The following is a 27340-nucleotide window of genomic DNA, read 5'->3' as shown; positions in this document are numbered from 1 at the left end:
GTTGCTTTAGTAATGGGTGTTCCTCCTAATTGTAGTCTGTCAGCAGGCTCTTGGTGTCACACTCGTCTCGTCTCATTTGAATGTCTCTCGCCGCCTCACTGCTCAGGACTCTGGCGCAAACACGAGAGCCTGGTTCTGGCAAGCTATCCTGACTGGGGATTGGGCACTTGGCTAAATACCCAGTCCTAGAAAAAAAAAAAAAAAGGAATTGTTTTATAGAAACTGGAAGTCATGCAAAATTGAATGGCCAGTTTTTTGAAGGGAAATGCTGGGATGTATATCTACATGGTTCATACTATCTTGAAAAGTGTCTTTTCTTTGGTAGTCGTCTTGAAATGTCCTTGACATAAGAAATTTAATTAGTAAACTTCAAGGACTTAACCAAAGTTAATGTCCTCTGAAAGTACTTGATTTCTTTCAAATTAGGTCTTGAAAAGTCGTTGAAGTTCGCTAGTTAAATTCCTAATGCCAAATCACTTTTCTGAGAAATCAAATGATTATGCTAAGGAACGTTGGGTGATAATGATGGGACGTTTCTCTATACATGTATATTTCAAATGAGTGTGAGTTCATCCCTGTACCTCAGACATGAAAGTACAAATGTTCCAGCCAGCACCTGTGGTCATTTTACAAAAATGTTGATCATTATAGATACTAATTTAACCTTGGCAGGGGAAAAATGGGACGAAGAATGTCAATTTATTCATCATGTATAAAGCTTAGTCCCTGAAAATTATTTTTTGTCTTTGGAAAGTCCTTGAATTTTATCTCTGTGAAGTTGTACAAACCAATAAATAATTGTGCGGTATCTTATAAAGCATGCAAGTAAAGAAACTGATCAAAATCAAGACCTTTACAAGTATTTATATGATTGATTATTATAATTATGGTGATAGGACTGAGCAGAGCTCAATTCAGTCTGTAGTCTGATACTTTAAGTGATTAGCAAAATTGGACGATCAGATAGTGGGGGTTCTACCTGTTAATCATGAGTATATTGTGCAATTAGTCTGTGCCTGACAAATGTTATTGGTTATGTGTACTTTCGGTGGGGTGTGAAAAAACATGCAGAGTGTTTCTAGACAATTTATCTGCTTTCAATATTACCCCTTTTCCTCTTCAGAAATTCTTGTCAATGAGCCTCGATCCGGTTCTGTACTATGGAACTGGGAAATCAAAATAGACTCACAAGGTGCAGGGGTGAGTGGCATATCTGTCATGATATAAAAAAAAAAAAACGTGAAATGTGACGTAGTGTGGAGGAGACCAATAACAGTCCTTATGAGCTAAATGAGCCTATGAGTTTATGAGTGAAATATTATTGAGTCTTTCAAGTACTGTATGTATCATATCCCCATTGAGGAATATTGTGAGCTCCTTTGGGAGCTGCCGTCTTTAAATTCGTAGGTCAAGTATCTTAATTTATCCCTTTCATACTAATTAGTCTCCTTTCTTAGCTTAAATAGTTTTACCCCTTATTTTGGTTCGCGCCTTCATCCTTAATTATTCTTGTTAATATCTCACTTTGTTATACTATTTATTGCATATCCTCATTTTATTTCTCACTGTACAACTGACGATGGATGATGTCTCATCCGAAACGTGTATTGTTTTCATTAAATAATGAACTTCAAAAACATCGTCTGGTTCATCAAAACAAAAAATAAATAATAATAATAATAATAATTATAATTTCATAATTTATAAATATATGATTTACTACGGTGTATTGTTTCTTGTTAGAAGTGTTTGATTTGGGTCAACGGGTCATATATCTGTTTTCAGAATTGTAGCTCAAACGAGTTAATTATAATTAAAACACAAGCTCTCTGCACTAACTTCATTGGTAACATTTTTATCTCTATTCTTTTTTTTTTTTTATTATTATTATTTTTAATAGTGGATCCACCCTTCAACTGTAAACCAGAGGTACAAAGTTTGCGATGTTAGTGAACAGATCACAAGGGAACCAAAGAACTGGTTACGAACGGACTTCATTGATGTTAGGAATGCTAAACGGCTGGATATTGAAATACATTACATCCTCCTAAACTGCCCTAAAATAGATACTAGTCAGTTCTGCAAAACATACTTAACTCTTTTTTCCCATCATACAAATACCAAGGAACCTCTTCCTGACCCCACTAAAGTGATGTTTCGGAAAGAAGCAGTCATAACGCCGGAAAGTTTGCCTCCTCAGGGAAAAATTAAAACAGACGTATTTTATGGTTCTGTGGTTACCAGAGCTCGGGGTATATATCTGGCATTCTTAGACCAAGGAGCCTGCATAACATTGACGAAAGTTGTCATTAGCTACAGATACTGCCCCGAGATAGGCAGTACCTTAATGACATTCCCAAGGACAGTTGCCCCAGCAAATGACTCCAATCTAACAGAACAAGAAGGAAAATGTGCTGATGTTAACTCGGTTAATAAAATCAAGTTATCAGGTTTGTGTCTCAGTAATGGAGAATGGAACATCGAAGATGACTTGGCCTGCCTTTGTATAGCTGGTTACGAGCTTGTCAACAGAACTATCGCTTCGCTGGAATGTAAAGGCTAGTAACGATTGCTTCGCTTATGTGCTTTTGTCACTCCTAAGTAACTTGTAGTATATACATAGATACTATAAAATGAAAAGTGGGAAAAAGTGCATCGCATGATATGAGATATTATCAAATCAAATCAATGAAGGATTTTCCCCGATAACCTCACTGAAATTTCTGAAAATATGGCTCAAAACTGTGTAGATATGCACTGCACTCAAACAGCTTTGCAATATTCCCAGTTGTAATGCTGCATTATTGATGTTTTGTCCATGCATTATCCAGAATGTCCAAGAGGTTCACATAAGAGTACCATCAGCAATTCAAAATGTCTTCAATGTCCTTCAAACTCAATTTCAAACGCAGAGAGAACAGCATGTACCTGCGATGACGGATTCTACAATTTTAAAACAATTCCGGAAGCTGGCTGTAAAGGTAACGAAAAATGCTTAACTTCTCCTAGCCTACCCTGTTATATGTAACAACACATTTAACAAACAAAAGGTTCATTTTGACAAGATTTTCAATAGTACGACTTAAGGTGGTTTGATACAGGTTTTTTTTGGACCATACCTAGCATTTTCAATTGGCGTTTTACCAACCAGTTTTTCGAAAAAGATTGAAGTTTGGTTGAATGGTTTTTTTTTTTAGGGTAATCGATATTTCCATGGAAACGATAAATCAAAAATATGAAAATTGATAAAGCATGAATTTTGTACGAACCAGATTTGTTATTGAAAATCTGATGCCAATTTCTGAGATTACGATGTATGGCCAGGGAAATATGCAAGAATAAAAACAGATTCTGTATATTTGATTTCGAATAAATCGCGAAAACATTTCAAACCATGCTTTTTGTTCAATGAAATTAAATGGACTGAAAGAAGAACCCGATTATAGTGAAATTACTTCAAAAGACACCAAAATGTGTCTTGAAGTTTTGTTTTGAAGCCATGAAAGTTTTGTTGGTTTGTATTTTCTTGATCTCGAGAACGAGACTTTTTCTCGACGTCAATTCCATAACAAATTTAGAACAATTTTCGATTTTAAGAGCCGCCCTCTGTAAAATTCATCTACGGTCATTTGGACAAGAAAAAATCAAATTCCTCAAACTTTCTCACATGAATGGTCCAGATAAGCGATTCACAAAAATACAACTTTCAGTTCAATTCGATCGGTATTTTAGCGCTGGGGCGACCATCTTGGTTTTGCCCCTCTGAGAGGGCTTTCAGCGGCTATTTTAGGGGACATTTTTAACAGTTTGCCATACCAAGAAAACGGTATAAATCCGGATACATACTTTATTCGAGACAAGCAAATGTTTCTTGTTACGTTGAGAGGCTGTTTTGGCAATTTGACCAACATCTGATTTTTTTTTACAGAATTTTAAATTTCTTCCCTTTCAAACTGCTCATGAAACGCCATAAAATAGGCGAAATTTAAAGGAAAATATCGCCAAAAGTACATCACTCTGGATCCCAAAACTACCTTCCACTTAAAGAGCAATATGTCTCACCTGTAAAAATATGCAATAAAATTTTGGCGCAGTTGAAACTGTAAAATATTAGAAGAAGAAGTTTAAGCTGTGCTTTTGTCAACAAAGACCGCCGTCCTAATTAGCATAATGACGTCAAAATAACGATGCACAAAGAAAATAATGATATATTCCGCTTACCTCGCGACATGTCGACAACTGGGTGTTCCGCGATACCTCATGTTATATTATTAGTAGGTTTCAGCCACATTTTCGATGATTAGTGTACGAAATCACTCTGAGACATCGCAACGGTAAAGCAGATTTCAACTCTCCGAAGCCCGCGTCAAATATCTATCAATATTATTTGTCTTTCGTCTCATAAGCCGCCGTTTACAAGAAGTTGAACAATTTGCTGAGATCCTAACTGACCCAAAAGTCTGTTAGCAGCCTTTAAAATCTTCCTTTCAGTCGAAGATTCTCATCAAGAACTCGTTTAAGCTCAGTTCTGTTTCAATCTGTTGTGCAATCGCCATTATTCCACAGATTGCGTTACACGAAACAAGTGCACATTCCAGTGGGTAGGGGTAGGGTGGGTAGGAAGTGAAAATGTAATAACCGGCTTCAAAGCCATTTTACGCATTTCAGTGGCTAAGCAAGTAACTGGTTTTCCCGTAATGATTTGAATATGAACTTATGCTTGGAAATTTGAGTCATTTTGTAGGTTATGTTGTATGGGGTGAGGGTGGAGGGGGTCGGGCGTGCATTGGAATAAAAATAGAAAACAAAAATCGATAGACAGTATCAGGCTCTTTATCAGGTGTACCAGTTCATCAATGAGGCCTTATTAGGTAGGGGTTTTCAGGATACTGGATATTTGGGTAAAAAAATTGACTGGAAACGCGAAATTTTGGCGAAATAATTAATGGGGGAGTGCATGTTTAGATCAGATAAAACGGGACACTTCTGTCTTTCGCTGCCTGAAATGCCATCAAATTTTGCGAAAGGCGGCAACATACTGACAAAGAGTGCGCAGGCAGTAATGGTAAGCGGCGTTTTATTGAAATTCCTTATATTTTCTTAACCATTTCACTTTTGCATCAGAAAAGGAAATGCTCAAAAAATTACTGACGGGCAGTTAAGGACGTGCCTCCCTTTCTGTGGCGCACGGTCTGTGCATCATATAAGGCAAGATTTCAACGCCAGGCGCGCGCTTGGTTTGGAATAATCAACTACGCTACCAAGCGCGCCGAAGCAAATATTGCAGTAAAATTACGAACCTGTACGTGAACCAGAAACTCCAGAAAAGCAGCATATCGCTAAGCACTAACTGTTAAGGGCTTTCAGCTGAAAGACTAGCTGTCATCGTACCCGTAAAAGAAATCATATCCAACTGCAGATGGCATATGCGCGCGCCAAATAACTGCGAGAGACGTCAATGTTTGACTTCCTTGGGAGGTAACAGGAAAAAATGTAACGGGGAACCGACAAAGTTTTCGAAAGGATGAAACAACTTATTTACTTTTGAAAACGTGTGATTACCGCTACATTTTATGTTATGAAATGGAAGTGGCAAGCCTATTTTACACGTGAATAGTTTTTGGCAGTGAGGAAAAACTATGTAGACTGCATTTTGGCTAAGCCAGAGGAGAGATGTCCAGGGACGCTAAAAGCGCTGTTGTGACGATTGTGTTGTTAAAAACATACCAAAAGTTGTTTTTTTGTAGCCATTTACCATGTAGTTTAAGATGTTTATTATATGTGTTTAGTTTTCTGCATGTAAAGGCGAACTCTAGGAAAATCTGTGCAGAAATATCTTTTCCTTTTTTTTTTTGAAAAATGTTAACGTCGGCAGTTTTCTTCGAGATTCAAGGCTAATTATCTCGCAAAAATTACTGGCTACCCCCAGTTTTCTTTGTGGATTCCAATAACCCTAGCTAAGATCTGCTTTTTCCACGTTTTCCTAATCTGGCGGAAACACGTTTATATTTAGTAGACACCGTTCTTTATGAGCCTGAGACACCCCTCAGTTGGTCCAGTTCTGTGATGGAGCACAGCTGCATGTCTGCAAAAGACTAGTCTTCTACTCTATGTAGGGCGTTTTACGCGATCTTGGGATGTTGCAAACATCTAGATCAAAATACTCACATGTCAAGCGAAGCACTTTGACGCTTGTTTAAAACCATTATAAATGCATTAGATCCGTTTAAGGCACACAAATTGAATGAGCCATAAGCAATTGGATAAGTTAACTGACACTTGTAAAGAATATCTGCAGCTTGATTCTCAGCGGGTTGTTGTGTCTTTTTCGAGGACCTCCTCCTGTCTGTCTCCGAGCTTCGCAGCCATTCTGGAGAAGAAGGATTGAACGTGGCGAGAAGTCAGGAACTCATCTAAGGTGAACAGCCTAACTCTGTCCTCATCTTTTGCGTACCTCATCTTTTGTGATAGAGTAACTGCTTCGACTTTATGGCCGTCTCCTGGTCTAAGAAGACTTTTCTTGAAAGTAGTTTTTTTTGTTTTTCATTGAAACGAGTGGCCTTTTTCGTCACTTTCAGGGCTCAGCCTTTAGGTTTAATTTCTTTAGCAGGGACTGGAAGTGCAGAACATGCTAGGACCGGGTGAAAACCACGATTGTCGCTATATCATATATTGGCCTGGTCAAATAGGTTTTCTCTATCAGGAACAAGTCAACATGAATCGTATTGTAAATGGTTCTTCAGTAATTATCTTCGCATTTCCTTGTCCGATGCAAAAGTGGAACGGCTTAGAAAATATAAGGAGTTTCAGTAAAACGCTGCTTTCCATTACTTCTTGCGCGCTGCTTGTCAGTCTGTTGCTTTCTCAGTATTTGATGGCATTTCGGGCAGCGAAAGACGCAAGTATAATGCTGAACAAAAAAGCAAGAGACTTTTTATTGGAATTCTATCCCCATTTTATTTGTTGTCCTATAAATTTTTGGCCTAAATATCTTGTATCCTTTTAATTGCAGCTTAACTATTTCCTACTCACTTAATGTCCCGTTTTATCTGATCTAAACATGCACTCCCCCATTAATTTTTTCCCTAAATTTCGAGTTTCCTGTCAATTTTTTTTTTTTTAACCAAATATCCAGTATCCTGAAAACCCCTACCTAATAAGGCCTCATTGATGAACTGGTACACCTGATAAAGAGCCTGATACTGTCTATCGATTTTTGTTTTCTATTTTTATTCCAATGCACGCCCGACCCCCTCCACCCTCACCCCATACAACATAACCTACAAAATGACTCAAATTTCCAAGCATAAGTTCATATTCAAATCATTACGGGAAAACCAGTTACTTGCTTAGCCACTGAAATGCGTAAAATGGCTTTGAAGCCGGTTATTACATTTTCACTTCCTACCCACCCTACCCCTACCCACTGGAATGTGCACTTGTTTCGTGTAACGCAATCTGTGGAATAATGGCGATTGCACAACAGATTGAAACAGAACTGAGCTTAAACGAGTTCTTGATGAGAATCTTCGACTGAAAGGAAGATTTTAAAGGCTGCTAACAGACTTTTGGGTCAGTTAGGATCTCAGCAAATTGTTCAACTTCTTGTAAACGGCGGCTTATGAGACGAAAGACAAATAATATTGATAGATATTTGACGCGGGCTTCGGAGAGTTGAAATCTGCTTTACCGTTGCGATGTCTCAGAGTGATTTCGTACACTAATCATCGAAAATGTGGCTGAAACCTACTAATAATATAACATGAGGTATCGCGGAACACCCAGTTGTCGACATGTCGCGAGGTAAGCGGAATATATCATTATTTTCTTTGTGCATCGTTATTTTGACGTCATTATGCTAATTAGGACGGCGGTCTTTGTTGACAAAAGCACAGCTTAAACTTCTTCTTCTAATATTTTACAGTTTCAACTGCGCCAAAATTTTATTGCATATTTTTACAGGTAAGACATTGCTCTTTAAGTGGAGGGCAGTTTTGGGATCCAAAGTGATGTACTTTTGGCGATATTTTCCTTTAAATTTCGCCTATTTTATGGCGCTTCATGAGCAGTTTGAAAGGGAAGAAATTTAAAATTCTGTAAAAAAAATCAGATGTTGGTCAAATTGCCAAAACAGCCTCTCAACGTAACAAGAAACATTTGCTTTTCTCGAATAAAGTATTTACCCGGATTTATACCGTTTTCTTTGTATGACAAATTGTTAAAAATGTGCCCTATGTGCCCTCTCAGAGGGGCAAAACCAAAATGGTCGCTCCAGCGCTAAAATACCGATCGAATTGAACTGAAAGTTATATTTTTGTGAATCGCTTATGTAGACCATTCATGTGAGAAAGTTTGAGGAATTTGATTTTTTTTCTCGTCCAAATGACCATAGTTGATAATTACAGAGGGCGGCTCTTAAGCGCTTTTTCTAAAAGCTTAAAAGCGGTTCGATAGATTATTCTAAAACGTAACCATGCATGCCTGATAATGTTAACAATTTTATTCCATAGTTTCATTAGCAGTGATACATTGGAACACTTTGAAATTTGTCGATGAAGTAGACGCTCGAACCGATGAAAAAGTTGCGTTACAAAATCCCGATATAAAAAAAAGTTATGCTAAAATATCCAGATCTATGTTTGTAACATTCTCCCGCGATCAATACATATCGCTACAATATCTGAATGAAAATTTGGGGGATGTTTTTTGAAATACGGATCAAGGGGACGTTTGGCCCTTCTTTCCATACTAGCAAAAGGACTGTTTACAAAGAATTCCAAAGTTCTACCTCGAGTGAAAAAGAACAGGAACGTACTCGGGAAAATAGTAATTTTTTTCAGAAGAAAAAGGGGTGAAAATTGCGCACAAGTAATGTCGTCAAAAAGTCAATCACGGATAAATCGAATTATTATTTAAAATATGCATCAACGAAATGTATAGATCACGAAGTAATGTTACACACAGCGATCTGAATATTTTAGCATAATTTTTAGATCGGAATTTTGCAACGCAGCGTTTTCGTGGGTTCGAGCGCCTACTTCATCGGCAAATTTAAAAGTGTTCCAGTGTATCAATGCTAATGAAACTTTGGAATAAAATTGTTAACATTATCAGGCATACATAGTTAACGTTTTAAAATAATCTATCGAGCCGTTTTTTAAGATTTTAGAAAAAGCGCTTAAAATCGGAAATTGTTCTAAATTCATTATGGAATTGACGTTGAGAAAAAGTCTCGTTCTCGAGATCAAGAAAATACAAACCAACAAAACTTTCATGGCTTCAAAACAAAACTTCAAGACAAATTTTGGTGTCTTTTGGAGCAATTTCATTAAAACAGTGTCCTTCCTTCAGCCCCTTTAATTTCATTAAACAAAAAACATGGTTTGAGATGTTTTCGCGATTTACTCGAAATCAAACATATAGAATTTTTTTTATTCTTGCATATTCCCCTTGCCATACATCGTTATTTCAGAAATTGGCATCAGATTTTCTATAACAGATCTGGTTCGTACAAAATTCATGCTTTACCGATTTTCACATTTTTGGTTTATCGTTTCCATGGAAATATCGATTACCTTAAGAAACACATTCAAACAAACTTCAATCTTTTTTCCAAAAACTGGTGTAATTTCGACATCGATCAGAGTAAGGGAAGGTTGGTAAAACGCCAATTGCAAATGCTCGGTATGGTCCAGAAAAAAAGTTTGTCTTCAGTGTAGACAGTCCATATTTTAGAAGAGTGAGTTGGATAATTACCAAAAAGATGCGTTAACTTTGCTATTCCCGACCAGTGTAACGGCATTTAAATTAATGTGATCATTTCATTTAATTTCATAGCTCTACCACTCGCTCCCCTCATGACACATATAACTGTTGTAAAAGCAACAGTTGTTGTCATCAGCTGGCAACGGTCGCCAGACGATAATGGAAATATTACATATGCTGTGTACTGCTTCAGATGTAATTCTGGGGAATACAAGTGTAAGGAGTCGTGTGACGGACAAGTGAGATATTTACCAGGAAAGGAGAACATAACTGGTGTCTCGGTAACAGTGCATGGTTTATCATCGTCCAGCTTCTTTTTGTTCAGAGTTTATTCTGTGAGTGAGTTGAATCAGCAAGAGAAAGACAAGGATAAATGGAACTATGCTGAAGTTTTTGTGGAAACAAAAGGTAAAGTAAAGTGTGAATGACAGAATTACAAAGCTTTTACTCAGCTCATGAGCCACAAAAACGGCCCGTGAGCTAAACAAATGTCAAGCCCCAGCTTACATTATTTGTTAAAATATAGCGTGTTTAGTACAAACTACTCTACCGTTTTTTCCTTCCCTCACAAAATAGTTGAAGAAAATGAAAGCACAAAATGTCACCAAAAATCTCGGTTTTCCTTCATTCATTCATATTCAATCTTCGGTACAAGTTTCACGTCTTCGTATTAAGACGTTACTTAGTTTGAAAAAAAAAAGAAAAGAAAAAAAAAAAGAAAAAACAGATTATGGTTTTATTGTTGTACTACCGGTCACATTCCTCCACCGATGGAACTGGATTATTGCAATTTACGGACACAACAAACGAATCAAATCTAGAGGTCCGCCTTGCTGCTTTAATAATTAACTTCCCAACCAACATTGCGCGCTTAAGTATATTATGTATGATACACCGAAATGTACCCTACAAACACTACACCCTTCCTTATTCATTGTAAACGCTATAATCTTAGGGAAATGTCACCACAGTGGAAAGTCAACTAAAAACCTAGTACGACTTAAATTTACAAAACTGCTAGGCATATTGGTTAATAGTTCTCCCCTTTTGAATCGTAAGAGTCAATAATGACAGTAAGTCATAACAAAGTTTCTAACAATGGCACTCAAGTCAAAACAGAGTCGTTTGAAAACAATGACGCTCAGGTCATAAAAAACTCTTTAAATCTTTCCGGCAGTTTCCTGACCCTTGTTGGTCTCGTCATAACCGGGTGCTAAGTTTTTCTCGTTCTGCTTCCGGTTTTACAGAATCAGTAACATCAAGCAATGGAGTTGTTTCTTGAGAATCCTGTAATGTCTCCTCGTGCATTTTTACATGGGTTGCGTTTCGCATAAGTTGAACGCCTTCTGGTGATTCAACGACAACACTGTTTCCAGTTTTGGTTACAACATAATTATAGGGCTCAGGAGCAACTGGTGTCGACAATTTGTTTTTGGGCTCGGGTTTTACTAACATTTTGTCACCTGGAGTTAGGTCTGACTCCTGGACACTCCTCTTCTTGTCTGCTGATTGTTTAGCTTTGGCCTTGCATCTTACATCTCTATGCTTTCCTCCCTCAGTTCAGGTAGTTTAGTACGCATCTTTCTGCCAAACAAGAGTTGCACACCTGTGGTGGCATGGGGGGTTAACTTATATGCTACCAGATAATTGCAAACTTCTTTCTTCCATTCTTTTCCCTCAACTTGAGCTATTTTCATCCTCTTAAAGTACACCTAATCCCAAATGTTTTTTTTTTTTTTCCTAAAACAAATCCACTTGTTATTTGAAGCATTTGGGCGAAGAAATTTTTGAATTTGGTTGAATCCTCGATTTTCTATGCCCTTTCAAAGTCGCGCCTGAAGTGTTACACGACCGCGTTTCAGGGAGTCTGGGGCGGCGGTTGCTGATGACGTCAATCCAGGAACCAAACACAATGGCGCCTCAGCCAGCTCTCTGTATTTGCTCGAGAAAATGGAAAACAAAACTAATCGTTCCAATATATTTTGGGACTAAAACGTCCAAGTTTTGTTTCAGAATCATTTCTTTTTCGTCACTGGAGTCAGAGTTAGGTTTCGATTCGGAAGACACCGAAATAAACTTCGATCGAGCTCGTTCGACAACTGTGAACTCACTGCTTAGAGCTTTGAGAACAGTTTGCAATATTTCAAGCGACGACGGGGAAGACTTCTTTGCGGACGAGCTGCTTGTATATTAGGAATGGAAAGCTAGATACGAAGTGGAGGAGCAGGCAAACAAAAAGCAGGAAAGAAAACTCAAGGACTGCTTTGGACGGTAATTTCGTCACCTAAACACAAGACTCCCACGCGTGTTTATAGCCCGTTTACATTTGTCCTTAGCGAGAATGTATTTTGTCAAGGTGTGGTTGTTCTATTAAATACAGTTTGTGTTTTACGTTCTGGAATGCTTCATGTTTATAAGAGCGACGTAAGCGTTGCATTTTTCGAGACTTGATGACCTCCAAAACACTGGCTTCGATCGATTGAAAATCATTGTAGAATTGTTTGGACCTGTATTTTTGAAGATACGAGAAGCAAGGCGGAAGGAAACATTTCATACAATTACCGATTTCACATTGCCACACGTTTTAAGTCGTAACTCCAAATAACTCCAAATTTTGCAGTGAAATTCGTCGGATAAGCGAAAAGGATGTGTTCCCTATGCGGTCCGCAGATAATGTTATGCGGTCATACTTTCGACACTAATGTATAGAATGTTTGTCGCTATGCTGATTTCCAAACCTTCGAAAAACTCTGTGAGTGTAACAATTTTGTTATCATATAATTCTAAAGGATTAATCTTCGACTTTTATTTAAATCGAAAGAGAAATAAGTGCTGGTTGGCGGCGTACAGTTGCGACCTATTTACGCATCAGTATGTTTGGTCGTAACGCTTCTTGATTGAGCACACAACTTTACCGGCTGTGTTATAAATACTGCGGGACTGGAAGATATAGGTTGTCGGTAATATTTCGACAAATTGCTGGTTGGCTTTAGGCAGAACATTTTGAAAATAGCGTTTGAAAGACTGCGGAACAAATTCCAGTGAGAGTTCTTCAATGGTTCTCACAGACTCAGTTCGCTTGTTTCAGTTCGACAAAATCAACCACCGTTCATGTCTATTGCACCATTGACCGATCATCGCTAGTAAATTGTACAGTATATCTTTTTTTAGATCTGGGATATTGCTGCAACAGCCGATAGCAATTCTGGAAGGCAATTTTGCACACTTTTCGAATGTGTATTGCACCATCCTGAAGGAAATGAGAGGACGTGAGATATTTGACCTTCCTTGGTAGACGTCACAACAGCCGCTGGACCCATTCTCCTCAAGCTCGGTCGTGAAACAAAATGGCGGTGCTTTGGGGCTATTTTCCAGGTTTCGTCGGGGCACAGAAAATCGAGGATTTAACCGAATCCAAAAACTTTTTCGCAGAGGTATTTCAAATAACATGTAGATTCGTTTTAGCCAGCAAAAAATTTTGGGGTTAGGTGCACTTTAAGGAGGGACTTGTCTTTCCTCCTCGCCGGTCGCTTGTGGCTACAATGGTGTGGTCTTCCTGTGCTTAATACCGTTATCCTCCAAATACCACTCAAACACCTCTGATCTGAACAGTAGATCATTAAGATTCTCTCCAAACAATCTATGACTTATTCTGACGTTGTATAACGCATGATTTCCACTGCATAGTATCTGCTGAAGTAATCAACGATGACTATGACAGATTATCCTGAAGGTAATGAGCCTAACAAGTCGATGGCCAAATCTTTCCATCGGCCACTTGGTAATAGGGTTGAGTTGATTGGCTCTGGGTTTGCTGCACGGCTTACAAGCTTAAAGCCCACGACAGGTTTTGCAAACTTCTCGGCTTCCTTGTTGATCCCAGGCCACCATACTTTTGATCGCTATCTCTGCTTCATACTGACAATTCCTGGGTGTACTGTAATGCCAAATTCCTCAGAAACCAAAATTATCCACGCAAACAATGTTGACAACCTCCACACTTTATCGGAGACGATGACACGATCGAAAGCCTCGATGGTTCTGGATGAGACCAGCCCGTTTCTCGAAAGCCCCGGGCAATTTTCAGGCCCATAAAGCCATTTTTCGTTCATCTGTATCCAAAAACAAAGAGAGGTATGCGCCTGAAACTTCTTGTATGAAAGGAACATCTGTTCATATTTAGAATATGTGAATAAAACAGCTCTGTAATCAAAAAGTTTAAGATTTTGCTACGGCTTTCCGGGTGCGACATCTTTTGGGGACTTTCGAGAAACGGGCCCCAGAACAAACGCCCTGGTAGGAACATAATGAGCAACAATAGCGTGGTGAGCGAGTAGAAAGAATAACTCAGACTGTGTCAACCTACCCCTAACTTCTTTTTGTCGGCATTTTGTTTCTCGTTGTCGAGGCAACAAACAGCTTGTTAACCGTTCGTGTAAACGGCTAGGAATGCGAATATCCCTTCAGTGTAAATGCTTACGAATTCGAAAACTCTAAAATTAATGAATGCGGAAACATTAACGAATCCGGAAAAATCTCTTCTAGTGTAAACATAATCGCAATTTCTTCAATGGAATACTCCTTGCAGAGCCAAATAACTTCTTATCTTCTTTTAAAGGTGAATGTTATAAGGAAAAAAAAATGTAGGAAAAGTTATTTTTTGTCTCCAAAAAAGTAGCCGCTGTTCATCAATGCGGCCTTATTCCGACGGTGCAGTTTTGTTCCTCACGGCCGATTAGTTGTACACAGTCAGAGCCATCAGTGAGTGATATTAACGGTAGTTTATTTAGTCTTAGTAGTTTTAAATGCTTCATTTATGTTTTCGTGTACACTCAACAGAAACCAAAAGCGCATCTTCCGGAACCAAAAGCACATCTTCGATGTATATGAAAATCGTATATGGTTTGGTTGGATTACTCATAGTTGTGATCGCTTCTGTTGCCTGCTGTATCGTCTTCAAAAGGTTAGCACTGTAATATAATAACGTCGCAATAAAACGTAGCAAAGACTGTAAAAAGACATTCCGAAACTCTTTCTCTTTGCTAGTAAAACTCAGCTTGGAAAAAGGTCTTTAAAATACAGGTATGTGAGAATGGAAACATAAGTGGGTCCTGTTATTGTTGATTGCTTTAGGTCAGAGGGTTTCATAAATAAGGGTCGTGACGTGTTCGGTCTCTTGTGCTATCCTTAAGCTTCAGTACCTATAAAGCCACTAACAAGGCTCGTAATTTTGGATCGTCTGAGTTTTTGCATGGGTACAGATTTATCTAGTTTATAAAACCAATCATCTTCATTCATACTGGAAGTCTATCCTATAAACAGAATGTTGGGTAGCTGTAACGTGTTCTAACATTTTGGACGTGTGGGGACTCTCCCTCAAGAGCTGGCTTCTGTGCATCCGCTCTGCAGATTTCCAGTGAACAACAAGTCGCCTGACAGATATTTGCACCGTTAAGTTACCTCATTGAGTTAAGCTTTAGTGTTAGATCTATCCGACAATATGAAATAAAACTAAGATTGCTGCCTGTTTGTTATTTTGCTCTCCGTACGATTGAAATAGATGGCGCCATCGAAAGGAAGCGAGGACAGTTCAAGCGCCAATAAAGGATGGATCTGAGATCAGGGTAAACGAAGGTAATTCAGGCGAGCAATCCTCTGGAATAAAACGACGACATTGCAATTAAATCATGTTTTTAATTTTCCTGCTAGGGTGATTTCTACTTGGGCGTCAAATGTAATTCGTCATTCGCATTTACTTTGGTTTTACATTGGTATGCATTAGGTCTTAGAAGTAGGACCAAAGCACACGTTACAATTGTGTAAAGTTGCCTGTTTTACTTTTCTGGAGGTTTTGGTCATAAAGATGAGAATTATTTTTACTTTCCCCAACTTAGGCTCAAGTCATCAGGATGACAAAGAGCGAGCGACAAACGTTACCCACACACCTCTCATTCGAATGAGTCTCGCTTTTATAGCAGAGCTTCTGCACGCCGAAGTCGAGCAAGCGGAGCCCCATGCCTTAGAAAATTTGGTAACCCACTGATCTCAAAAATTTTGGATGTCACGTGACTGTCCGTAAGTCCGTACGCCAAGCCCAATACCTTGAAAAATAAGACAGTAGCACCCTTACAATAGATACATCTGTGTTATTGGACTTCCATATATATTGTGCTTAATTGTTAGCTGTCAAAACAAGGTATCCGCTGACCAGTATCCCATGGCCATATAGCGGGCTCAGGTTTAGTGCTCATCGGTACTTAAAAATCAAAGATCTCCAATATTCTTCAAAGGAGTAATTTTAGTTTAATTCCAAAAGCCAAATCTTTATCATTCTAGTAGCTTACCGATGTTTCTAAAACGTGTTTGTTATACCATGCTAAAAGATTCCAGAATATTCTTACATGTCGAAATGAAAAATTTATCCCTAAATAACCAAAGCTTGGACAATTTCCCTATTTGGTTCCTCCTCTATAGATATTCTAATGCAACCCGTATCTGAAGGCCAAAATTATGATGACGTCATTTGGGATGTTTTTGAACTTAACCGTGACCAGATAACGTTGGTAAGAATACTGGGTACTGGTAATTTTGGTCAAGTTTCCAAAGCAACATTTGGAGATTCGCATTTGGAGGTAGCAGTCAAGTCCCTAAAAGGTATTGTTGTTATTTCCGTCACAATAGCTTTCTTTTCAGTAAGGATTTAGTTATTCATAAACAAGCAAAAACTACCGAGAAAACCCGCCCTTTCGGATTCTTCCTGACGTCATTGTTAACTCAATGAAAAAATAAAGAATACAAATTATGCAAGTTAGTGAGGGTGTCAAAAAGAAGTCGTAATGTATTACTGCTTTACTATAATCTTAAATTTTCGTTTACTGGCAATATGGGTCAAATTTTGAAGAGTAGGGAAAAATATACCAAAAGAAAAACTTCTCGCCATGTATGTTTACATTATTAGCTCAAGACATTCAAACAAAGTGTACGTTTGACCTATGTTAAAGATATTATTGTAACAGGTTTTGTCTTACAGACCCTATAATTTCTTCACTTGTAAAACATACCCAAGTGTAAGCTCAATGTTATATGCCAACGTTATTGGCGTAACTGATAGAATGTATCCCTGCTTGCACTACCATTTTCAATCTATCATAGAAACCGCCCAGCAGAAGGGCATACAGGACATGCTCATTGAATTAGAGGTTATGAAATCGATGCAGCCTCATCCCCATGTTGTCAGACTTATTGGTTGCTGTACGGAAAAAGGTACTGCTTTAATTAAAACGATGAACTTGCAATTTCTCTTGTTGCAATTTGTTTAAACTGAAAAAAAACTATCACTTTTTTTTTTAAGAAGAATTGACCGAAGACATATGATCCGAACCAGGGCATTCACGTTGTTTATTTAATTTTAACGAGAACTATAGTTACTACTAACCGTTCACCAAAAGAACCCGCTTGAAGGGATCTTTGACTTTTGGTGAAATAGTTTTGTCCATTCGAGAAAGCAAGAGTAGCGTAAGAAATGGATTCTAGAATTTTCAAATATAATATAGTTTCAAAGGGTTGTTAAGCCGTTTTACTGCAGCCGAAGTTTGTAGTCATAATAATACCATAAAAGTATATTGGTAGACTAAAAAGTCGTTGCTGATGCGTGACACTTGGTTAAAAACGATTGAAGCGATACTAGATGTATAAATATCGGAAAGTGTCAAAAATGTTCATGAAAACAGACGTTTCGGGTATATGACCCTTTTTCAGTGTTAAAAAACCGTTAAAATACGCAGAAGATTTGTAACTACGTTAGATGGGCGCGCGCACGTAGAGAAATTGCGCGTGCATTGTTTAAATGTAGCTGTTTAGTCCATGCGGCTGCACTGTTCCTAGCCGAAAAATCAGCCTCATCTCCTGTTGTTTACGCTGGATGTTGGTGCCACTACACAAACGCATACCACGCTGCTGGACATCTGTGATACTGTGGCCCGTAGAGTTGAAATGTTGGGCCACCAGAAATCCAGGAGTGTTCTTGCGTATGTTTCGCAAATGCTCAACAAATCGACTTCTGAGGCTTCGCCCGGTTTCACCGATGTAGAGATAGGAGCATCTGCGGCAGGATATGCAATACAGGAGATTTTCTGACATACATGTAAAATGTTCTCGGATGGTAAAGGTGCATTTAGGACCTGGTATCACGGTGAGAGGATTGATGTACTTACAGGTGTTGCAACGAGAGCGTTGACATGCACATGACCCAGGCTGCTCAGTCGAGAAGTTGTTGGTGGAGCGTACCAGCATGTTTCGTAGGCTGAGGTCGCGTTTGTATGCCGCAAAAGGTGCTCGTGGGAAGATGTCACGCGTTCGCAGATCCGTTGATAGAATGCGAAAGTTCTGAATTAGATACCGTTAAATTTGCGTGTTATTCCTAACAACTCTGGACTACAAGCGCTAGCCTACTTCCTTGACAAGCGCGATGTCAAAGAACCTTCAACGTCCACCCTCACAAGACTAGCCGAGCTGGTGCTAACCTTAAACTCATTCTCTTTCAACAACGAATACTATCGTCAACTTTGTGGAGTTGCAATGGGGAGCAAAAATGGGGCCAAACTATGCCTGCTTGTTCGTTGGACATGTAGAACAACAAATTCGCGAACAGTACACCGGATTCATACCTCAGCTGCACAAAAGGTACATCGATGACATTGTTGGAGCAGCGTCATGCCGGAAAGAGGGACTCGAAGCCTTCATTGACTTGATTTCTACCTTCCACCCAGCACTTCAATTCACATCCAGTATTACTGACACGGAACTACCCTTCCTGGACATCAACCTACGCATTTCTGATGATAAGATCCAAACCTCTGTCTTCTACAAGGAAACAGATACTCACAACTACCTCCGTTTCTCTTCTTTTCATCTTGACCACTGCAAGCGTGCTATTCCTTAAAGCCAGTTCCTCCGCCTGCGTCGACTTTGCTCCGACGACGATGACTTCCTGGTTAAATCTCGGGACATGATTACATTTTTTACACAGCGTGGTTATCCCTGTACTTTCCTCAAGCATCATCTGCGTAGGGTAACAACCATCCGTCGTCCAGACGCTCCGAGCGGGTCCGAACGTGGTGAAAGAACAGTTGATAGAGTGCCTGTAGTCCTCACAAACCACCCCTTTAACACCCAAATTAAACGGTATCTAATTCAGAACTTTCGCATTCTATCAACGGATGTGCAAACGCGTGAAATCTTCCCACAAGCACCTTTTGTGGCATACAAACGCGACCTCAGCCTACGAAACATGCTGGTACGCTCCACCAACAACTCCTCGACTGAGCAGCCTGGGTCATGTGCCTGTCAACGCTCTTGTTGCAATACCTGTAAGTACATACCAGGTCCTAAATGCACCTTTACCATCCGAGAACATTTTACGTGTATGTCAGAAAATCTCCTGTATTGCATATCCTGCCGCAGATGCTCCTATCTCTACATCGGTGAAACCGGGCGAAGCCTCAGAAGTCGATTTGTTGAGCATTTGCGAAGCATACGCAAGAACACTCCTGGATTTCTGGTGGCCCAACATTTCAACTCTACGGGCCACAGTATCACAGATGTCCAGCTGCGTGGTATGCGTTTGGGTAGTGGCACCAACATCCAGCGTAAACAACAGGAGATGAGGCTGATTTTTCGGCTAGGAACAGTGCAGCCGCATGGACTAAACATAAACTTCAGCTACATTTAAACAATGCACGCGCAATTTCTCTACGTGCGCGCGCCCATCTAACGTAGTTACAAACCTACTGCGCATTTTAACGGTTTTTTAACACTGAAGAAGGGTTATATACCCGAAAAGTCTGTGTTTTCATGAACATTTTTGACACTTTCCGATATTTATACATCTAGTATCGCTTCAATCGATAATAATACCATGTCTCGTTTTATTTTTTAATTGTTTTGACATTTCAGATCCGCTTTTGATTGTTTTGGAGTATTTACCATACGGTGACTTGTTAGGATACCTGCGCAAGAGTAGAGGACATGAGGACACGTACAACACAGGAGAAAAAAGACCAAATTCCAGACTCACTGAAAAAGAACTGTTATCTTTTGCTTGGATGATAGCTGATGGCATGAGCTATCTGGCAACAATGAAGGTAAACCATGTAACTGGTTGAATCCACCATCATTTCTCTCAGGGGGCCCTGTGGAAGAATCTTTCCTTCTTTTGAACTGGCAAGACAGAGGTCATTTCTGGTTCGCTGTTAAGACAATGTAACAACAGCTTATCTTTGTACTTGAAGAATTCAAAAAACCTCCTTTACTCTAATACATTTCAGGTTGTCCATCGTGATTTAGCCGCTCGTAATGTATTGGTAGGTGAAAACAAAGTCTGTAAAATTTCCGACTTTGGATTAGCACGCGGTTTAGAAGGAGTTGTTTACACGAGAAGAACTCAGGTAATTACCAGATCATCGCCAATGCTTACAGAGAAATTTGCATTTACTTATTTGTAGCTCATACGTGTTCTCATCTGATCTGTTGCTATTCTTTTTCCTTCATTAGTTTCTCCTTTCGTTTGTTTATTAATTATGTGGCTGGCTGGCTTGAATACCTGCTGAATTGCTGTTATTACTTCAGCAATTACTTAGTCTACTAACTTAGTGTCCGACCTCCTGGCTGGTTCACATGTTTACCAGGTTGCTCGCTTGTCTCAGTTCTTCCGTAATCTTTCTTTACGTTTCTAACTCTTTTCGTTCATTATATTTCTTACTTTCAAGGCCCGTCTTCCAGTTAAGTGGATGCCTCCAGAATCTCTATTCTTTGGTGAATCTAGCACTATGAGTGACGTGTGAGTAAACTTGACTTTTGCCAAGCTTATTTCAAATAACTGCCAAATTTTATATTTCTCAATAAAAAAAATTAAAAACATTAAATTTTGGTAAGTTTACTAATTAGTTATGTCTGCATGTATATGAACTAATCTGATGCAATTTTTCCCTCTCCGTGCACGGCTGTTGCATACAAAGCAAGATATATACAACTGAGACTGAATTCTGCATTAACTTTAACGTTATCGTCTTTTCTATGGCTTGGGTTGGGGGAGGCGTCTGATTATCAAAGCGATCCGGACAATCGAGACATGACCCAGACCGGAATGGGAACGATCGCAGTTGATTTTATGAAAACAACTCTCAGGCGATGGGACCATTGAAGTTACCCAAATCTATCCCAAAATGCATCGAGTTAACCAGAAATCACTGTTCTTACTGTGACTATCCTTTTTGCTGCGAAATAATTGTAATCGGATACAGACCTGATCTGAGTAGTGCTACTTTTCTGCTGTGATCGAGTCGATTAGATTTAAAACGAAAATCTTCTAATCCCTAATCGACCGGGTATCTGTAAACTTTTTTGAGCGAGTGGAACGATATGGACAAGAGAGTCCTGAGGTTTGGAACCTCCCAGGGCAACTAAAATCGGCCCCAGAATCATAGAGCTGTGGTCACGATCATATAAGCACATTTTCAAAGGAATTAAGCGTCACCCTTAACTACTTTTTCTCTCCAATCTTTATTTACAAAAGTCCTAGGTTAGTTTAAGAATGTACTAGTAATATTTTTGTCATCAATGTTGGTAGAAGAACAAAAATATTCAGCGTGGCATGACAAAAGAGTTTTGTGTCAGGATACCTATAAAATAAGTTGATTAAAGTGAAGTCAACATATCTGTGTTTTCCAGATGGTCCTATGGAATTGTGATGTGGGAGATGTTCACTATCGGTTAGTACGTACAGTACATTGAAGAAACACGACAGGACTGCAGACGATGCGCTTTTTTTACCTTGCTCAACTTTATTGCTTGGACAGTACTCAGCCTTTTTTCCTTCTGGGAAAAACATTTACTTTATTATGCATACGTTTTTCTAATTAACATGGTTGCTTTGTGGAAATGTCTTGAATGAGCTTCAGTTGGTTTTATACGTCCTGTAAAGCGTCGAAGAAACACTACGCTACAACACAAATTGAATTGCTGTCAAACGTGTTCTTGCGTTAACAGGTGAATCGCCTTATCCTGGTAAAAAGGCTCGACAAGTCGCTGACCTGCTACAGACAGGATACCGCATGCCAAGGCCAAGACATCTTGCCAAAGAATTGTGAGTAGTTTATGGTATAGAAACTCGGGCAGGCAACGAAAACCAAATTTAGTAATGCAATTCATGATCGTTTTCCAGGTACTCCATTATGACTGAGTGTTGGGAAGAGCAGCCTCGCAAAAGGCCAACATTCAAGTGGCTGCGTAATGCAGTCAGAAGATTACTGGACGACAAAAAGGTTTGTAAATTACACACATGATCTAATTATAAGAAACATGTTAATCAGCTCAAGAGAAAATCATACGCTGGACAAAACTGTTCTGGGTCGACGTTTTACATCAAAAAAATTAAAACAAACAAAGTGACACAAATAATTTTGTGATTGTCTTAAACTTTACTAGGTTCCACGCATGGAAACTTATTTTTATATGGATCACGCAAGAAAGGCTTGATTTACACCTTGTCCAAATTTTGGTAACTGAGTCACAAAGTGTGCAAAATCACGTCATTTCTGAGAAAGAAGAGTCACATTTGGGGTGTTCTTTTGCGAAGAAACTCTTGACGTGCTGGTGGATTTTTTTGTCAATATTTTCACAAGAAAGTATGACGAAGACTTACAACTTATTTGGTCGCTGAAATACAATACTATCTTCAGAAACTGATCCTGATCGAGGTCTTGAAACTGTTCTTGCCACGGATCGGTCTTCCGCATGGTTTGAAGATGGCTGCCTTTAGCTCGCGCATCGTACAAGGCACAAATGCACGAGATATTGCAGTGTTAAAGCGCTTTCGGCTGAGAGTCTCAGACACCGGTATTTGTCCTTTTAGGAAAGTTTTCAGACCTTTTCCTGGGCTCATCTACCAGGAGCTTGCCATTTTCTCGCATAACAGCTTGGAAAAACTTTGTTTGGTTTGCTTCGTGGCCTGATGTGGCTCTTTAGTGGCAGCATCACAACTTGAATCTTCGATTCTCTAAACCGCTGATATATATTACAGGATTATAGTGTTGTTTAGATGGATTATCGCTCCTTCCTCATGCCATCTCGTCGAATTCATGGAAAAAAATCATAAACACGTGACGATGTTCTTCGCACAACAGCACCGGTCTAAGACTACGATGTTGATGTAAATCACAACTGTTTTTTTTTTTTTTTTTTCCCAGAAATCGCGCAATTTTCCGCACATTTGTGATTCAGTACGCAGATTTAGATACTCTATAACGCAAATCTTCCTTACGTGATCTATATGAAAATTAGTTTCCATGTGTCGAATTTAATAAGGTTTAAGACAATCAAAAAATTATTTGCATCGTTTTGCTTGTTTTGGATTTTTGTCGTCAAACATCGATCCAGAACAGTTTTGCCCAGCGTACTAAGCAAGAGAAGCAGATCACACTGCCGCGTGATAATTATTTGTTGCTGACGTTATTGCTTACAGTTTTCCTTATTAACGTATTTCTTTGCATAGAGTTCTTCAAACAATTAAAGAGCTTCGTGAAATGTTTCACTCTATGAACTTAATGTTCAAGGGTAAATTGGATTTAAAAGACTGCAAAATGTCTGGGTTGCAATATCGCTAATGAGCTCATGCATTCTTTCAAAAATTCTTGTGTGGCGCCAAAACTGTTCAATACATCGGGCTCAATTTCTTTGGACACTTAATCGTGGTACGGCCTTTCAATATTCAAAACTGATATTTTAGTAGCTTGATCAAAAACTGAATTGCTTATGCTTATGAGGAAAATATTATTTTTTTCTCGCAATAACCCCGTAGAAAAAAATCTTGGACGCAAGATATCAAACGCGAAAGACCGTGTTTAACCACATTTCCAAACACCGAGAGGAGAGTTTAAAATACGCGCAGCAGAGTATTTCTGACGAGCTTTGAAGTATTTTGAACTGTGGTCAAACATGTCTTGAGTGTTTCATGTAATATATCAAACACGAAAGACCATGTTTGACCACATTTCCAAACCCGAGAAGAGAGTTGCAAATACGACGCGCAGCGGAGTATTTTTGACGAACTTCGATGTGTTTGAAAATGTGGTCAAACACTGTCTTGAGTGTTTGATATATCTTCTCAATCGAAACTAAAACTAAGGAGAAAACAGAGAATTAAAATCGTAAAAATCTATGCTAATTAAGATCAGATATCCAAACACCGTCACGGTCATGATTTCCTTTGTTTAAACTTGATGAGTAATTAATGAGTTTGAGAAATATATTCCTAATGGAAACTAAAACTAAGGAATAAATGGAGAAATAAAATGGTAAAAATCGTTCACACTACGTCAGAGGAATTTTAAAACGCAACAACCACCAGTCATTTTGGATTTGTGTTTGAAGAAAAATCGGGTGGGGAAATCACATGATTATCGTAACGCTATCGTCTTCCAACAGCTACGTATTCAAAATGTTTTCCTTCTACCCTAAAACGCAAAGCCAGCGTTTTTTAAATTCCTCCAGTTTAAATAGCGTTTTCAAAAAGCGCCGTTTTCCTGACGGATTAGTGTGGACGAAAGGCGTAACCGGTTAATAAAGCTGCGTTTTCAAATTCTTCCAGCGTAGTGTCGACGTGGCCTAAGAGTAATCATGGCTTGATGAATTGAGAATTATAGCTGATTGATATCATTTTATCATCTCACCCACAGATATATATAAACTTGGAGGAGTATGATGATCATGACTATGTGAATTTCGACATGAAAATTGACGAATAATGATGAAGGAGCGCGAGTGGAGACCAGAACCTATTTTAATGTTAAAAAAGACTTTATTTTTTCTTGGGAGACAGAACGTTTGAATATACCTGAAATACGGAGGCTTGAACTTAATAGATCTTGAAACGTATGTTAAGTCGTCAAGATTAGCTTTGCTTGGTAGAATTTTTTCAGAAGGCTCATCCCCATGGAAAGCTTATATTACTTATTTGCTTGAGGATTTTGGTGGGGTTTTTCTACTTAGTTGTAATTACGATGTCAAAGGCTGTAAAATTAATTCCACTTTTTACAGAGAACTTCTCCAATGGTGGGCTGACTTAAGAATTGCCTTTTCAACAAAGCCATCTATATCTTATAATATAATTTGGAACAACGAAGATATTTAGATAGATAATAAAACAATATATTATTCAAATTATGTTAAAGCAGGTATCCTGCTTATTAACCACTTGCAATTCAAGAGGAATAACATAGAATCTTATAATAGTGCTAAAAGTAAAGGTTTGAAGCATACAAATTTTTTAGTCTGGTCAGGAGTTCGCACTGCTGTTCCTGCCTACCTGAAGGGTTTGGATGTGACCGAAAGTGAACTAAAAAGTTCTTTGGAATTTCAATGTGGGGAGGAAAAATTTAATCCTACTGTATGTAAAAATAAACACTTTTATGAACTGCTTGTTTCGGGTAAGGCACGAGTCTCAAGGGGCTTTGCTAAACTGAAGGAGGGCTTTGGTTTAGCAGCTTCGGCTGTTTCTAAAGCGTTCATAAAAGTGAAGACTGTCTCATCCGAAATGTTTATCAGAAGCTTCCAATTCAAGACTTTAATGATATCACTTTCACTAATTCTCGTCTAGCCAAAATAGTTTATGTTCAAGACGATTCTTGCACATTTTGTAGAGTTAGCTTAGAAACTGTTAATCATTTATTTTATGAATGTTTTCATACTAACTAGTTTTGGAAAGATTTCAAAAATGTTTGGTTTACACTTTCTGGTAAACAGGTTGAATTTTCCTTGAAGGTTGTTTTGATAGGCAAATTAGATGAATTAAGGGACTTACTAAATTACTTTTTGATTATTGCAAAATGGCATATCTGGACGAGTCGTAAATGAAGTTTCAGCCCAAATATTACTACTTTTAAAGAAATGATTAATGTGTAATATAAGACTGAAAAGTACTTAGCCTTAAAAAACAACACGCCAAGAAAATTTTAGGCCAGATGGAAATTATTTATTGATAGTAAATTATGATCTGTTACACTATTGATCAAATAATCATATTATTATCAACGTTTGTAATTATGGTATGACACTTAATAATAGCGCTGTACTTTGTATTTAAGGTTACTCCAAACTTTCGCGGGGCTACTTTTTCCAAATTTTCTTTTTTCCAACGAAATTAAAGTTCATTATTCAAGGTAACATTTTCCAAAAAATGAAAATAAAATATTAAAACGCGCGCAAGTTATTGGGAAAAAGAGATTTTTTAATGAAAGTTAATAAACCGTCAAGGTGTCATAATCCCCAAAAAGCATGAACTCCTCAGTGACCTTTTCGCGGCAAACAGCTTAATCCAGAGGTCCTGTATTAAATACTTTCAATTTGAGATTTCATGTCCGTCAAGAGTACTTTTTGTAATCACGCCTCGGCAATTGCTCCTCAGTTTGCACATCGCTTTTCTCCGTTTTGCCCTTTAGTGTTGATCGCCGGCCTAAAACGTGACTGTAACACTATCGCTTTACCGCGAAGCTCAACTTTCCTTACTGTGAACGCCAGGGGTTCTGTTATTTCATTGGCTGGCGGCATTTTGAGTTGACATATCCCTCTGAGAAGGCGTGACATGTTTATAAATCTTTAGAAGGCAAAAATTTACACTCGATTTTCGAGAGAATCGCTCCTCTTTAAACGAATTAATAGGGCATGTAGAATCGACGGTTTTCCTTGAAATTTGGCCAGAAAATTCACTGATAGATACAGAACAAAAACTTGTCGGCGAATTCTTTTATTTCAAATACTTTTCTCGCGGCGGTCTCTAACGCAACACGTTACGCGAATTTTTCGATAGCGGAACTTGACAGATTTATAAAAAGATAACCAATAGAAATGAAAGAAAATGGTGACACGTTTTGAGAGATTGATGCTTTGTGATTAACACTGCACAGTTATTTTGCAACAACGATTGTATTTGATACCCGATTAATTCGCCGGAATTTCAGTCGGTCGTTTTGGCGTTAACGGCTTCTTCCGCCTTAGGAAAGTAGTCCGCAAAAGAGAAAATACTTTTATCGAACTCTACATTTTGTAACCTTTTTATTAATATATAGTTTACGGGGGTTTCCTTCAAAACAGCCCGCGCACAATTTTTTTTTTTTTTCTGGAGGATACCTGCGAAGGTTTGAAGTATCCTTAATAATGGAAATAAAAATGTGGGGAAAAAAAAAGAATAGCTTGGAATTTTTGGGAAAATCTGAGAAAAACTGGAAATTTCTGATCATTACGAGGCCAGACAAAATCTTGATGAAATTCCCGGAATTAAAATAACAAACATGTACACATCTTATGCTTAACAAGCCATAAAAATGTGCCATTGCACATTTGGCATTTTACATAATTAATTTTCTGACCACTACCTTGTTCCCCTGTATTTTCATTGTCCCTCACTTTTAGGGATCAAACTCATGCACACTGTGGCTGCCTCGGAATTTTTGTCAAGAGCTATGACTTGAATCTGCTCTATTTGTTTCGTTTGAACAAATGTGGGGACAGAAACGACTTTTTC

General features: G+C 38.5%; 1 protein-coding gene and 1 pseudogene across 1 annotated transcript; both read left to right on the top strand.

Moving 5' to 3' along the window:
- The first annotated feature begins 849 nt into the window (after positions 1-849).
- Positions 850-26020, top strand: LOC110058082 (ephrin type-A receptor 4-like). The gene is made up of 16 exons (XM_089283756.1): positions 850-1200; positions 1901-2558; positions 2832-2981; positions 9838-10173; positions 10301-10316; positions 14615-14728; positions 15326-15399; positions 16240-16419; positions 16918-17028; positions 19720-19907; positions 20091-20210; positions 20532-20602; positions 21493-21533; positions 21811-21907; positions 21986-22085; positions 24498-26020. The coding sequence occupies exons 1-16, from the start codon at positions 1066-1068 to the stop codon at positions 24564-24566; spliced, it is 2460 nt and encodes an 819-aa protein (XP_089139882.1). The 5' UTR covers positions 850-1065; the 3' UTR covers positions 24567-26020.
- Positions 18324-19554, top strand: LOC149116430 (uncharacterized; annotated as a pseudogene).
- Positions 26021-27340: the final 1320 nt, after the last annotated feature.

This window comes from Orbicella faveolata, unplaced genomic scaffold (genome assembly GCF_042242905.1).
Source record: "Orbicella faveolata isolate gen_17 unplaced genomic scaffold, um_ofav_v1 contig_12, whole genome shotgun sequence".
In the NCBI taxonomy this organism is placed as follows: domain Eukaryota; kingdom Metazoa; phylum Cnidaria; class Anthozoa; order Scleractinia; family Merulinidae; genus Orbicella; species Orbicella faveolata.
The sequence above is the reverse complement of the archived record's forward strand: the minus strand, read 5'-3'. Positions and strand labels throughout refer to the sequence as shown.

Bases quoted from the DNA above. Each gene is read 5' to 3' on its own strand.
- LOC110058082 (XM_089283756.1), top strand. From the start codon at position 1,066: ATGCAGAGTGTTTCTAGACAATTTATCTGCTTTCAATATTACCCCTTT. The intron at 15,400-16,239 runs GTAATTCAGGCG...CCTCCTCTATAG, and splicing joins TGAGATCAGGGTAAACGAAG to ATATTCTAATGCAACCCGTA. The intron at 17,029-19,719 runs GTACTGCTTTAA...TTGACATTTCAG, and splicing joins TGGTTGCTGTACGGAAAAAG to ATCCGCTTTTGATTGTTTTG.